This window comes from Camellia sinensis, chromosome 9, assembly GCF_055761805.1.
Source record: "Camellia sinensis isolate YWXY chromosome 9, ASM5576180v1, whole genome shotgun sequence".
NCBI classification, from domain to species: domain Eukaryota; kingdom Viridiplantae; phylum Streptophyta; class Magnoliopsida; order Ericales; family Theaceae; genus Camellia; species Camellia sinensis.
Window position 1 is genome coordinate 62,944,962 of NC_138969.1, and position 12,890 is coordinate 62,957,851.

The 12,890-nt window shown below is 39.9% G+C and overlaps 1 protein-coding gene across 1 annotated transcript; it reads left to right on the forward strand.

Annotated features, from left to right (window-relative positions):
• Positions 1-1,507: 1,507 nt before the first annotated feature.
• LOC145799479 (serine/threonine-protein kinase/endoribonuclease IRE1b-like) lies at positions 1,508-2,074 on the forward strand. Its single transcript, XM_082889071.1, has one exon. The coding sequence runs from the start codon at positions 1,508-1,510 to the stop codon at positions 2,072-2,074; it is 567 nt and encodes a 188-aa protein (XP_082745197.1).
• Positions 2,075-12,890: the final 10,816 nt, after the last annotated feature.

Below are 12,890 nucleotides of genomic sequence, written 5' to 3' on the forward strand. Positions count from 1 at the left end.
TCTCTCTCTCTCTCTCTCTCTCTCTCTCTCTCTCTTGTTTCGATTCTCCCCTCTGTTATGTGTTTTAATACTTGGGAATGATTTATAATGGTGGTTGTTTGGATAATAGTAGATTTGTAGCGTTAAATCAAAATTTCTGCTCAATTTCTGTTCAATTACTTGGGAAGTATATCTTGTTTATCTCCAATTTAATGGATTACAGAGACTGTGGGTTGGGATCAGGGCCATGTTGAAGTTTGAAAAGGCAAGATGTGGCCTGGTCAAATTGTGTTTTTCTGTTTTCTATTTGATGGAAACAGCATGGTGACTGAAAGCCCCTTGTCTGTTTAAGCTTTTTCCATTTGCTAGTTCATTGATTCCTTTCTTCTTAGATTTGCTCATCATCCAGCATTTATCTATCTATTGTTTAGTTTGGTTTTCTTTTCTAATTTATCTCATAACTAGATAGCCTCAGCAATTTTAGTAAAGTAGACAAGATAAAATTTTTTTTTATCAATTCACACTTTTAAGCTGTGTAGGTACTTGCCATTGAACTTTCTATAGAAATCTGTTTGGGGAAAAATCATTAGAATTTTGAAGTCACTCTAGCTGGTGGGATTTTTCGGTCAATGGAGTTTCAATTGTGATATACTTAGAAGAAGATTATGACCCCTTGAATAATTTTGTTCTTGCCTGGACAGTCAGTCTGTTGGTGGAGTTTTGCTGGTGAAACAGTAAGTCAAACTTAAAACAGGGAGCTGATTTGGTGCCAAATGATTATGACCTCTTTGCTTATTGAGTTGTTTAGGAGAGTGACAAGCAGGTATTGGCTCACTGCGTGTGCAAACCTGGAATCACTAGTAATTGGTCATGCAGTGGTTATTTGTTGTTGGGCTTTGTAATCACCACCAATCAAACTGTGAGAGTTGGTCATGCTCAAGGTCATTGATTGAAAAGAGAATAGGAAAAGAAGTTGAACGGTACATGTGATGTCATTGCTTGAAAAGAAAATAGAAAAAAATTGTGGATCTTGAATAAAAGTTGCATTCATCTTTGCTGGAATTCGGTTTTTAAATTCTAAAAAATCTAATGTGTTTTCAAGACACTTTTGAGCTGTCATTTGTCATATTTAGTAGGACATTCATGGTTTTTTATTTTTGCCATAGGAAGTTACTGTGAAATGGGAGTTTGGGTAATGTGGTGATGTAATGATGGTAATCTTGCTTGCATTTTAAGGTGTATTCTTATTGAAAATGAATTCTGTGTGTCATGGGGTTTGGGCTTATTATATTCTCCAAGAATAAAGATAGATTGTTGGAAATGAATTCTTGAATTTCTATGCTCTGAAATAGATGGGCTAACATTTGCTATAATTGTTGTCTTCGAATTCCCACCAAGAGAATTGTTGCTATAATTGTTGTTTCAATATATTTCATGTATACTCTGCTTAAGAGGCCATTTTTTTTTATTAAAAATAAATAAATTACAAGCATAGCAGTTCATTTTCTTCCGTGTGTGATGCATATCAATGTATATGCTGTCTGGGCCAAAAGCTGTGGATGTATTGCATCATCCTTTGTTTTGGAATGCTGAGATGCAACTCTCATTTCTTCGAGATGCTAGTGATTGGGTAGAATTGGAAGACAGGGAGAGTGAATCTGAACTCTTAAATGCATTGGGAAGCATTGCATCTGTGGCTTTGGGTGGTAAATGGGATGAAAAGATGGAAAGTGCATTCATCAATGATATTGGCCGCTACAGACGTTATAAGTTTGACACTGCTCGTGACTTGTTGCGGGTCATCCGCAACAAATTAAATCACTATAGGGAACTTCCTCAAGAAATTCAGAGAATTTTAGGGCAGATTCCTGAAGGATTTGACAGCTATTTCTCAAGCCGATTTCCACAACTTCTAGTTGAAGTTTATAAAGTCATTCACAGTTATTGCGGGGAGGAAGAATTCTTGCATAAGTATTTTAGAAGCAATCAACTTGATTTCTCTGTTGTTCTTGTAGTTAACCAGATACTTCTAGCTTCTGTAAATATTAAATTTTACCAAGTTGTGATTGATAACACATGTAAATTTGTTGAGTAATGGTCACACGTATTATTATTAGCCCTTTTGTCTCTTGTTTCAATTGTGTTCATCATCTTTTTGGAGATTTTAACACTATCATTGGGCCTCCTCTCTTTAGTACAGCTGATTCAGTTTCATTAGGTTTTTGAATTATAGTGAAAAAGTGACAGCACCATTTTGCTGAAAAAATGAGAACAGATAGTGGCCTAGTTGGAAGAAATAAAAAAATAAAAAAATGAAAAAATAAAAAAATTAGGTGATGTAAAAATGTACCAAATTAGGTATTAATTAATCAACTTTCATTAATGAAATAGCTTTTTTAAAATTTAAAGTGAAAAAAATGACAATTACAATTTTTATATTTATAAGGGTAAAAATTACAATTATACAGTAAAAAATTATTTTACAGCTTATTTACCAAATATTGTTCTGCTGTTTAAATTTATAATTTTACAGGTATACCAAACAAATTATCAACTTATGCTCACAGTTGTAAGTTATAATTTATAATTATTTTCTTACAGCTCTACTAAACGGGGCCTTTGTGATAGAGGGATGAGGGAAGGGAAGTTACTACAGTTCTTTTTTCTTTGGACCAAACGAGTAAATACAAGAAAAAAAAAAAAAAAATTAAAAGAAGAGGGAGGGGGGGAATGAAAAAGAAAGGAAAATTGAAAGTCCTTGCCTCAGTTTTATTTTAGTGGATTTAAGTTGGAAAAAAAGAGGGAAAAAAATATAGGGGAAATATCAAAGACATGGTAGGAAAAATGATTGCATAGTAATGGATATATTAGTGAATCATGCATTGGATTTTGCAAATGAAATTTGTACTTTTGTTACTTTGCAATTATTTTTCTTACTCTCCATGTTTTTGATATTTCGCAAAAAAATATATTTGTGGCATATCTCAAGTTGAGTACTTACCCATTTTTTTGTTCCTTTCTCTTGTGCATTTGTTTTCTCTTGTGCATTTGTTTAGCAAGACATCTTAAACAAGCCGGTCTTGCCTCTGAATTCAATGAGGATCATATTATTAATCCAGTGACATCTCAAACCTATTTTGTTTCGAGCCACCAGAAGAAAGTTGGGGGGAATTATAGTTCAGTGGAACAGACAAAAACAATTTACACAAATATGAATGGGTACAATTTAGAGTTGCATCTTCACTGCGTTTGAATTTGCGCTCCATCACAAAATGTGTTGCACTCCTCATATTTTGTTAATTTTTTTTTCTCATACACCCTGAATTGTAATTCCCCCATAGGTTAATGCAATCAATAAGGACAATCTATTTGATCTTCACATTTTTTTTTTTTGCTTTTTTTGCGGGCTTCTTTTGCTTTTGTTTTTGGGAAAAGGATCGACTTCTTCAATAAAATGAAAGACCATTTATTCTATTTTATGATCTCTAGGTGTGTGAGTGATTTTCTGATCACACTGCCCGCCTAGTAATCAGCTGGAGAGCACTGGCAGAATAGATGGCTTCAGCAAACCTGTCACAGAAAGAAAAGGCTCCGGCGGTGGCTCTTCCACCCGGGGGCACTCCGACGATCAAGTCAGTATATCTCTCAAAGATAATCAAGTGCTAAACTCACTGCTCAAAGTATAAAACTGTGTACCTTAGACCCACGGGGTACCTCTTTTTTATAGTTTACTCAATCCTAGTCCCACTAGAAGCTTGACTTCTATGGACTCCAATTCTGTGCTTACTTTGGATTCCTCAAGAGATAAGGATAAACTCCCTAAGAGTGTTATCCTTATCTTGGCCAAGTTTCCTCTTTGTCCTAGGACTCTTGTCCTCCATTCGATTATCTCGGATTCCGATATCTTCGGAGATAACCTCGGTATAACTACCACGACACGTGGCACCTCGGCTGACACGTCGGCGTCACCATGCCACGCGTTGGTACTCAGAAAATATATCCCCACAACTGCCCCCTAGGTTCTATTACCTCGGCATTCTGAGATGATGGAACCTATATCGTGCCTTCCTTCCAGTACCTCGGCGTAAGAACTCTTCGGCAGAGGTCATTCATGTCAAGCCGATATGTCTTGTTTTCAAGAACAAGAACTCAAATGAACTTTCCCACTCGCATGAGCTGTCATGCATCACTTCTCAACCGTTTCCTGCACACGTTTCATCTTTATTGGCCCGTGCCTGTGACGCGCTTGTAAGCCGTCTTAATCTGTCTGCGCCGTCTGACGCATGCGTTTTTCCAGGCACAGTAAATGCCTTATTTTGCCGCCGTTTCATGTTTTCAACAAAAACACTACCTTTGCCTTCGTCTCTTCACTTAGCGCTTTGATTCACTTGCTTTTTCTCTCTCTAAACTTTGTCTCTCGAATCCGCCATTGTTCAAGCTCCAGGCTCTGCAACTTCATTCATCTCTTTGGTGAGGCTCTCGCTACTCTGTCACTTCTGTAACCGTCGTCTGTCTTCGGCGAACTTTATTTCGACTTCAATTTCTCTGGTAAGCCACTATTCTTTATGTATTCAGTTCACTGATGTTCTTCTATCTTCTTGCTGCCATTACTGTTCTGTTTAAACTGTTAATTCCGTGAATTATATTTATTGTTCACTACTTCTTGCATTTTTGCCACTGTTCTTGGCCCTGTAGTTCTTGTTTTCTTTATGCTTTTGAGAACCCCACTTCTATTCTTCATTCTGAAACTGCGTTCTGGTTTCTTGTTTCTTGTGTTGTTTTCCAGATCTTTGCCTTCAATTTTTGCTTTCAATCTTTGCCTTTATAGATTTAGGTTTGGGATTTGTCTTTCAATCTTTGCCTTTATAGATTTAGGTTTGGGATTTGTCTATAGAACCTATCAATTCTTAGGAAAAAACTGAAACAATCCTTACCAGCATATACCTAGGGTTTCGCCGAGGTTCCGATAACCCCTTAAGAGCATCTTCTTTCTGAAACCTAGCCCTCTGATTTTAGGCCGACGTTATGGGTATGTGGAGGCACAGGGTAGATACCCCGACCAAACCTGAGTACTTTAGGCAGGAGTTCTCCATCCCTGCCGATGTCCACCTGAGACTGGCTGGGGATGACGACTCCATCATGCCTACAGAAAACGCCATGCCCCTTCCCATTGTAGCTTTTACTGAGTGCGGACTCCGGATCCCACTCAACATCTTTTCCCGCGAGATTCTTCATTATTATAAGTTGAACCCCATACAACTGGCAATCAATTCTTATCGAGTGATTTTTGGTATTATCGCCTTAGCTAGGCAGGAGAACGTTAGGATCACCCTTGCCGACATCCAATACTGTTATACCATGTGCGCCCTTAACCTGAAGGAAAAAGGTTACGTCTATTACCTCAAGCCGAGGACCACTAAATTCAAAATCGTAGCCGACCTTCCAGACTGCAACAAGGGGGCTGGAGATGATTATGTTATTGCTTCGGGAAATTGGGAGTTTGGCACAGACGAGGACGCCTGTGATACCCCTGTTCCGTAATGTGCTAAATTGGTCCTTAATTTGAATATAATTATGTGTTTAGCATGATTTTATGTGCCATTATGTGAATAGATGTGATTTTGCAATTCTATCTGTTCACCGTAGGAATATCTGTTTGAATAATCCGCTTTGGAAATTAAATTGAGGGCCTTATCGGCTACAAAACCCGAAATTGATTACGCCTTTGTGATTAGCGTAATTTTTAGAGCCTACGGTAAAAATTTAATTGAAAAATTGATTCGGGACAGATTAAGTTGATTTAATTGATGAATTAGTGCCCAAATATTTTATATTGAAATATTATGTTAGTGGGCCTTGTTGTATGATAGCATTACACTCCCCTCTAGCCCTTATGAACTCAAAAATCTGAGTTAGACTATTGAGAGGAAGAGAGAGCCGGCTGTAGAGAGGAGGAGAGAAGAGAATTGAGCAAACTTAGCTCAAAGCTTGGGAGCCTTGAAGATTATCCAAGTTTTGACCATAGATTGGGAGAATCAAGCCTCTAGGTAAGTGAATTCATGGATATTAAGTTGTAATTTTGTGAATTCAAGTTGAAATAATGGTCAAGAACATGATTTAGTTTGATTATGAGGAAATTGAAGTGGTTTGGTTGAATTGAAGGCCATTATGTGCATGCATGTAAGAGAGTACCTTGAAATTGCATGTTTTGTATAATCCATGTATAATTTTAATTGAAGCTCATTTTATAATCATCATTTGTGCCATCTAAGTTGAGGATGTGGCTAATTCATCACATGCGTGTACAATTTGAGAAGACATGAGCCTGAATGCATGAGTTTGTTATGTTGATGTTGTGTTTGACATGTTTTGAGACATGCATGTAGATAAATCAAGAAATTGAGCTCCATAATGTTATAATCTTGCATTGGTACCATGTTAGTATGATTATATTTGAGATTTGAGCCATTGCATGCAAGTATTGAGGCTGAGATTTCGAATTGGAGCTCAAGAACTCAATTAGAATTTCCAGATTTTGATGTTCGCTCGAGCGGGAGAACTGTCGCTCGAGCGGGAAATACGTGCTCCCAGTATATTTTCTGCAGCCCTTGATGTCCGCTCGAGCGGGGAAGTCCACGCTCGAGCGGGGAGCTACGTAGGATGGACTTCCGTTCGAGCGTCCTAGGTCACGCTCGAGCGTAAAAATAAGACATCCAGAACTTTTGCAGGCATGGCTTCCGCTCGAGTGGGTAAGTTCGCGCTCGAGCGGGGAGCCATGTAAAGAGGCCTTCCGCTCGAGTGCCAGATTTAACGCTTGAGCGTAAATTTCCTATATCCAGTACTTTTGCAGGCCTCAGGGGTCCGCTCGAGCGGGTAAGTCCATGCTCGAGCGGGGACCCTATTTTCTGAAATTTTGTTCATGCATTCTATGATTCGTTTTCTGTTCTCTTTCACTTGTAAGCACTCTTAGGCATATGTTAAGCATTGTAAATGAGTTAATGAAATAAAAACAAAGCCTAAAGAGGAATATGTGAATTAAGGAACGGATTGAATTGCTAGTGACCCTTTTGTGTTCATGAAATGTGTAGGGTCAAGCTCCAGGGCAAATCCACAAGCCGATCACTGTGAGTAATATCAATATTTGAAAACTTGTGAATGTCCAATTGTTATTCCTTTATAAGCCTTATGAATTTGCTAATTGGGATCGTGGACAAAAACCTGACATGAAAATAATTGGACCTAAGGTCGTTTTGTCAAGAATGAATGGGCCAAAGGCCGTTTTGACATGAATGAGTGGGCCGAAGGCCGTTTTGATACAAATGAATGGGCCGAAGGCCGTTTTGATATAAATGAATGGGCCGAAGGCCGTTTTGACACAATTGAATGGGCCGAAGGCCGTTTTGTCAAGAATGAATGGGTCGAAGGCCGTTTTGACATAAATGAATGAGCCGAAGGCCGTTTTGACGTAAATGGAAATCAGAATGGGGCCAAAGGCCAATATGTTTAGAACTTCAGTCACTTGATCTAAACTTTGTATAAATGTACATATGTTAAGTAGGAATATGAATTGGGCCCAAGGCCGTTTGGAGTATGTTGTTCTACATATTGTTTATATGACTTATGTATTTGATATTATTCACTGGGCTATCGCTCACGCTCATTCATGTGTTTGTAGGTGAGCCAAGGGAAGTCCAAACCCAGACCCAGTGAAGTCTGCTAGGAAAAATACGAGTTTTGAGGAAGTCAGCCTTGCGTCTCACTCTTGAGACCTATCCTTGCCTTTTTGTTATGTAATTATATTTTGTCTTGTCGGTAAGGACTTTATGTATATTTGTAAATAGTCTGTCATGGGTTGACTTAGTTAGATGATCCTGTCTGTAAAGAATTTTATGGTACTGTATTTTTGACGTGGGTTATTAACGTATATGAGTATGGTTTGTTTTGAAGTGCATATAAGCACGGCTTTATGGACAAAGTTTTCGACTATTGCTTCTGTTTGGCCCCTTTACTCTGTTGAGTTATGTCTGATTTGGTTTGAGGCCGTAGGTAATCTCAGGATTACTGGCCGGTTATGTCCTTAACCCATAGGGGCGGGTTCGGGTCGTGACATAGTGGTATCAGAGCACGAGTTGATAACTCACACACTTGTCCAATAAGAGCAATAAGCGTCTAGACAAGATCTAGGATGCATTCATGTGATAAATATGAACTTGGAAGCATTGATTATATGCTTAAATGTTTTGATATGAACAATTATAAGTTATGAGTTGTGAATTACTTGCATTGCAAACTACCTGAAAATGTATGCTCCTTGTTACATACACATGTGTGTATCTTTTGTATAAAATATAATGCAAGTTTAATCAGATGATGAGAACCAGAGGAGATAAAATAGAAGAATCCTCAACTGCCAGGATGGACAGGATGGAAAGACTGATACAGGAAATGGCAGAAGCTTTGAGACAGCAACAGGAGTGGCAACAACAGTGGCAGCAACCATACCCGCCACCGCCACCTCCACCTCCGGCACCACCTGTGCCAGATCATCAGAATGATGACCGGATTATAGCTCTCACTAAGGAATTCAAGAAAATGAAACCACCACAGTTTCACGGGGTGTTAGACCCGTTAAAAGCTGAAGCATGGGTCCTCGGCATTGAGAAATTATTCGAAGTGTTCCCCTGTTCAGAGACTCAGAAAGTGCTTCTAGCCACTTTTATGCTAGAAGACGAGGCAAGAAGATGGTGGATGTTGATGCGAGAAAATCATAGAGATGTTAACTGGGTAAAGTTTCTAGAAATATTCTATGACAAGTACTTCCCGCAGTGTGTCCGGGATAGAAAAGTGGCAGAATTCATGGAACTCAAGCAAGACAGCATGACTGTAGCTGAGTATGAGGCCAAATTCACTGAATTGGCCAGGTTTGCACCACACGTAATTGACACGGACTATAAGAAAGCAAGACATTTTGAAGGTGGGCTCCGCAATGACATCCTAGAGAGGGTGAATGTCCTGAAATTGGAAACCTACATTGGGGTGCTTGACAGAGCCATCATATCAGAGGCTAACATAGCCAGACAAGCTAAGCCAGTGACAGAATGGAAAGGCAACAAAAGGCAAGGTTTCTTTTCGAAGAAGAAATTTCTGAAAAAGCAAAACACGGGCTCCTCAAATACTTCGAGTTCTTCCCGAGACGCAGCTCCCATGTGCAATATTTGTAGCAAAAGGCACCGTAGAGTTTGTTACCGTGCATCAGGAGCCTGCTTCAAATGTGGGAAGCAAGGGCACATATCCCGAGAATGTAATCAGAACAGTGAGAAACTAGCAGCTAGTTCCACTGCATCAATCCCGAAGCCGGGGAACACTTTGAAATCTGCTATTGCTGGGGATACAGTGAGACAGGGGATAGTCTTTGCACTTGTTTCAGGCGATACACGGAATGCCAATGCCGTTGTCTCAGGTACTATTTCAATATGTAGTCAGGATGCCTTTGTATTAATTGATTCTGGATCAACGCACTCATTTGTGACATATACATTTGCATCTAGACTGCATAGACCCTTAGAGTTATTGCCATATTTGTTATGTGTGTCTGCTCCATCGGGGGAATCCGTGTTATGTGATTATATATATCGGTTTTGTGACATGCATATTGAGGATGCTACCCTATATGTAGATTTGTTGCCCTTGAACTTTAGACATTTCGATGTAATTTTGGGCATGGATTAGTTGACCAAGTACTGTGCCATCATAGACTGTGTGACAAAAAGGGTTGTATTTAACCTACCAGAACAGAAAGAGATTGTGTTTGTGGGTAATGGGGTAGTGCCTCCACCTTATTTGATATCCGCAATGAAAGCATGTAAACTGATTAGGAAAGGGTGCCAGGGTTATTTGTGCTATGTGCTGTCTGAACAATCTGAGAATGTTGAATTGAATAATATTCCTATTGTTAGAGAATTTCCGGATGTGTTTCCGAATGAATTACCAGGGGAATTGGTAGACAGGGAGATCGAGTTTACCATTGAAACTGTGCCGGGCACCCAGCCTATTTCTAAAACTCCCTACAGAATGGCTATGGCCGAAATGAAAGAATTAAAGGAACAGTTGCAAGACCTTCTTGATAAAGGGTTTATCCGGCCTGGCACTTCGCCTTGGGGTGCACCAATGTTATTTGTAAAGAAGAAGGATGGTACTTTGCGCCTGTGCATTGATTACCGGGAGTTGAACAAGGTAACGATAAAGAACAAATATCCTTTACCCCATATTGACGACTTATTTGACCAGTTGCGAGGATCACAGGTGTTTTCTAAGATTGATTTGAGATCCGGGTATCATCAGCTGAAAGTTAAGGCAGAGGATGTTGAGAAAACCGCATTCAGAACGAGGTATGGTCATTTTGAGTTTCTTGTTATGCCGTTTGGGGTGACTAATGCTCCGGTAGCATTTATGGATTTAATGAATAGAATTTTTAAAACCTACCTTGATGAGTTTGTTGTAGTCTTCATCGATGATATTTTGATATACTCTAAAGATAGACTTGAACATGAACATCATTTGAGGACTGTTTTACAAATACTTCGGGAAATGAAACTATTTGCTAAATTAAAGAAATGTGAGTTTTGGTTGGATGAGGTTGTTTTCTTAGGGCACGTGATCAACAAGGAACATCCTCCTTCTGTTTCCGTTTAATTTCATCAATGATCGCCGACTCAGCTGTAATAGCGGCTATCAATCCGCCCTGTTCACACATTACCACTTCAATTTCAGACTTCTCAAAATCTTGCAAGATCTCTCTCTGTTCAGTAAGCAAACAGGCCATGCTCCTCATTGATTTTCTGCTCAAGGCATCAGCAACTGTATTAGTTTTCCCGGGGTGGTACTGAATTTCTAGGTCGTAATCTTTGATTAGTTCCAGCCACCTTCTCTGACGCATATTCAACTCTTTCTGCGTGAAGAAGTATTTCAGGCTCTTATGATCCGTGTAGACTTCACACTTTGTCCCATACAAATAATGTCGCCAGATTTTCAGAGCAAAAACGACTGCGGCCAATTCAAGGTCATGTGTTGGGTAGTTCTTCTTGTGTGGCCTCAACTGTCGGGAGGCGTAAGCAATAACCTTTCCGTTCTGCATTAACACACAACCCAAACCCTTATAAGATGCATCACTAAAGATTACGAAATTTTTCGTACCTGAAGGTAGGGTTAAAATTGGTGCAGTAGTAAATCTTGTCTTTAATTCATGAAAGGCTGATTCCCTCTCTTCGTTCCACTCAAAAGGTTGCCCCTTACGTGTCAGTTGGGTAAGAGGCACTGCTAATTTCGAAAAGTCCTTCACAAACCTCCTGTAGTACCCAGCCAAGCCCATGAAGCTGCGAACTTCTATCACATTGGTCGGTGTAGGCCAATTCACAATTGCCTCTATCTTCTGCGGGTCCATTGAGTACCTCAAGAAAGTGATTGACGAATTCGAGGCAAGCCCGAAAGCAGAATTCAGTATTGAGAATGAAATGTTGAAATTCCAAAATCGGATATGTGTCCCAGATATCGCAGAACTAAAGAAGAGGGTTTTAGATGAGGCCCACAGGTCCATATTTGCTATGCATCCGGGTAACAACAAAATGTATCGGGATCTGAAACAAACCTATTGGTGGCCTAAAATGAAGAGAGAGATTGCAGAATATGTGTCCAAGTGCCTTCAGTGTCAGCAAGTTAAGGCTGAACATCAGAAGCCAAGCGGTCTACTTCAACCTCTTCCTATTCCTGAATGGAAGTGGGAACATGTGATTATGGATTTTGTCGTTGGCCTACCTCGGACTTCTCGGAGTATGGATTCTGTTTGGGTTATAGTTGACAGACTGACTAAATCTGCATATTTTCTGCCTGTCAAAACTACATTTACTGCTTATAGATTGGCTACTATTTATGTTGATGAAATTGTCCGTTTACACGGAGTTCCGGTATCTATCGTGTCGGATAGAGATCCGAAATTTGTATCTAGATTGTGGAAGAGTTTGCAGGAAGCTATGGGAACAGAACTAAGGTTTAGTACTGCATTCCACCCACAGACAGATGGGCAGTCAGAACGAACAATACAGACATTGGAAGATATGCTTCGCATGTGTGCTTTGGATTTTCAGGGGAGTTGGGAAGATTACTTGCCACTTGCAGAATTTGCTTATAATAACAGCTTCCACTCCAGCATCGGTATGGCACCATATGAGCCTTTGTATGGTAGGAGGTGTAGATCACCTATCTGTTGGACAGAGGTCGGGGATAGAGCTTTACTTGGGTCAGAAATTGTACAAGACACTTCTGAGAAAATCAAGACTATTCGTCAAAGGCTCAAAACAGCTCAGGACTGACAAAAGAATTATGCAGACGTTCGGAGAAGACCTCTTGAGTATGAGGTTGGTGACCATGTGTTCATCCGTGTTTCTCCGATGAAGGGCCAAGTCAGATTTGGGAAAAAGGGCAAGTTGTCGCCCTGTTACATTGGGCCGTTCCAGATTTTGGAGAGACTCGGTCCAGTTGCTTATAGAGTTGCCTTACCACCGAGATTCGAGCAAATCCATAATGTGTTTTATGTGTCACTGTTGAGGGGTTACCTCCAAGACCCGTTGCATGTGATTGATTACCACCGGGTTGCTATTGATGAAAATATGGAATATGCTGAATGGCCGGAAAGGATTGTTGACCGACAAGTGAAAGAATTGAGAAACAAATCCATCCCAATGGTGAAAGTGGAATGGAAGGAACACTATGGGACAGATGCTACATGGGAAAAAGAGGAGGAAATGCGTCTACGCTATCCACATTTGTTTCCCGACGAAGGTAAATTAAGTTTGGAGGACCAAACTTCCTAAAGGGGGGAAGACTGTGATACCCCTGTTCCGTAATGTGCTAAATTG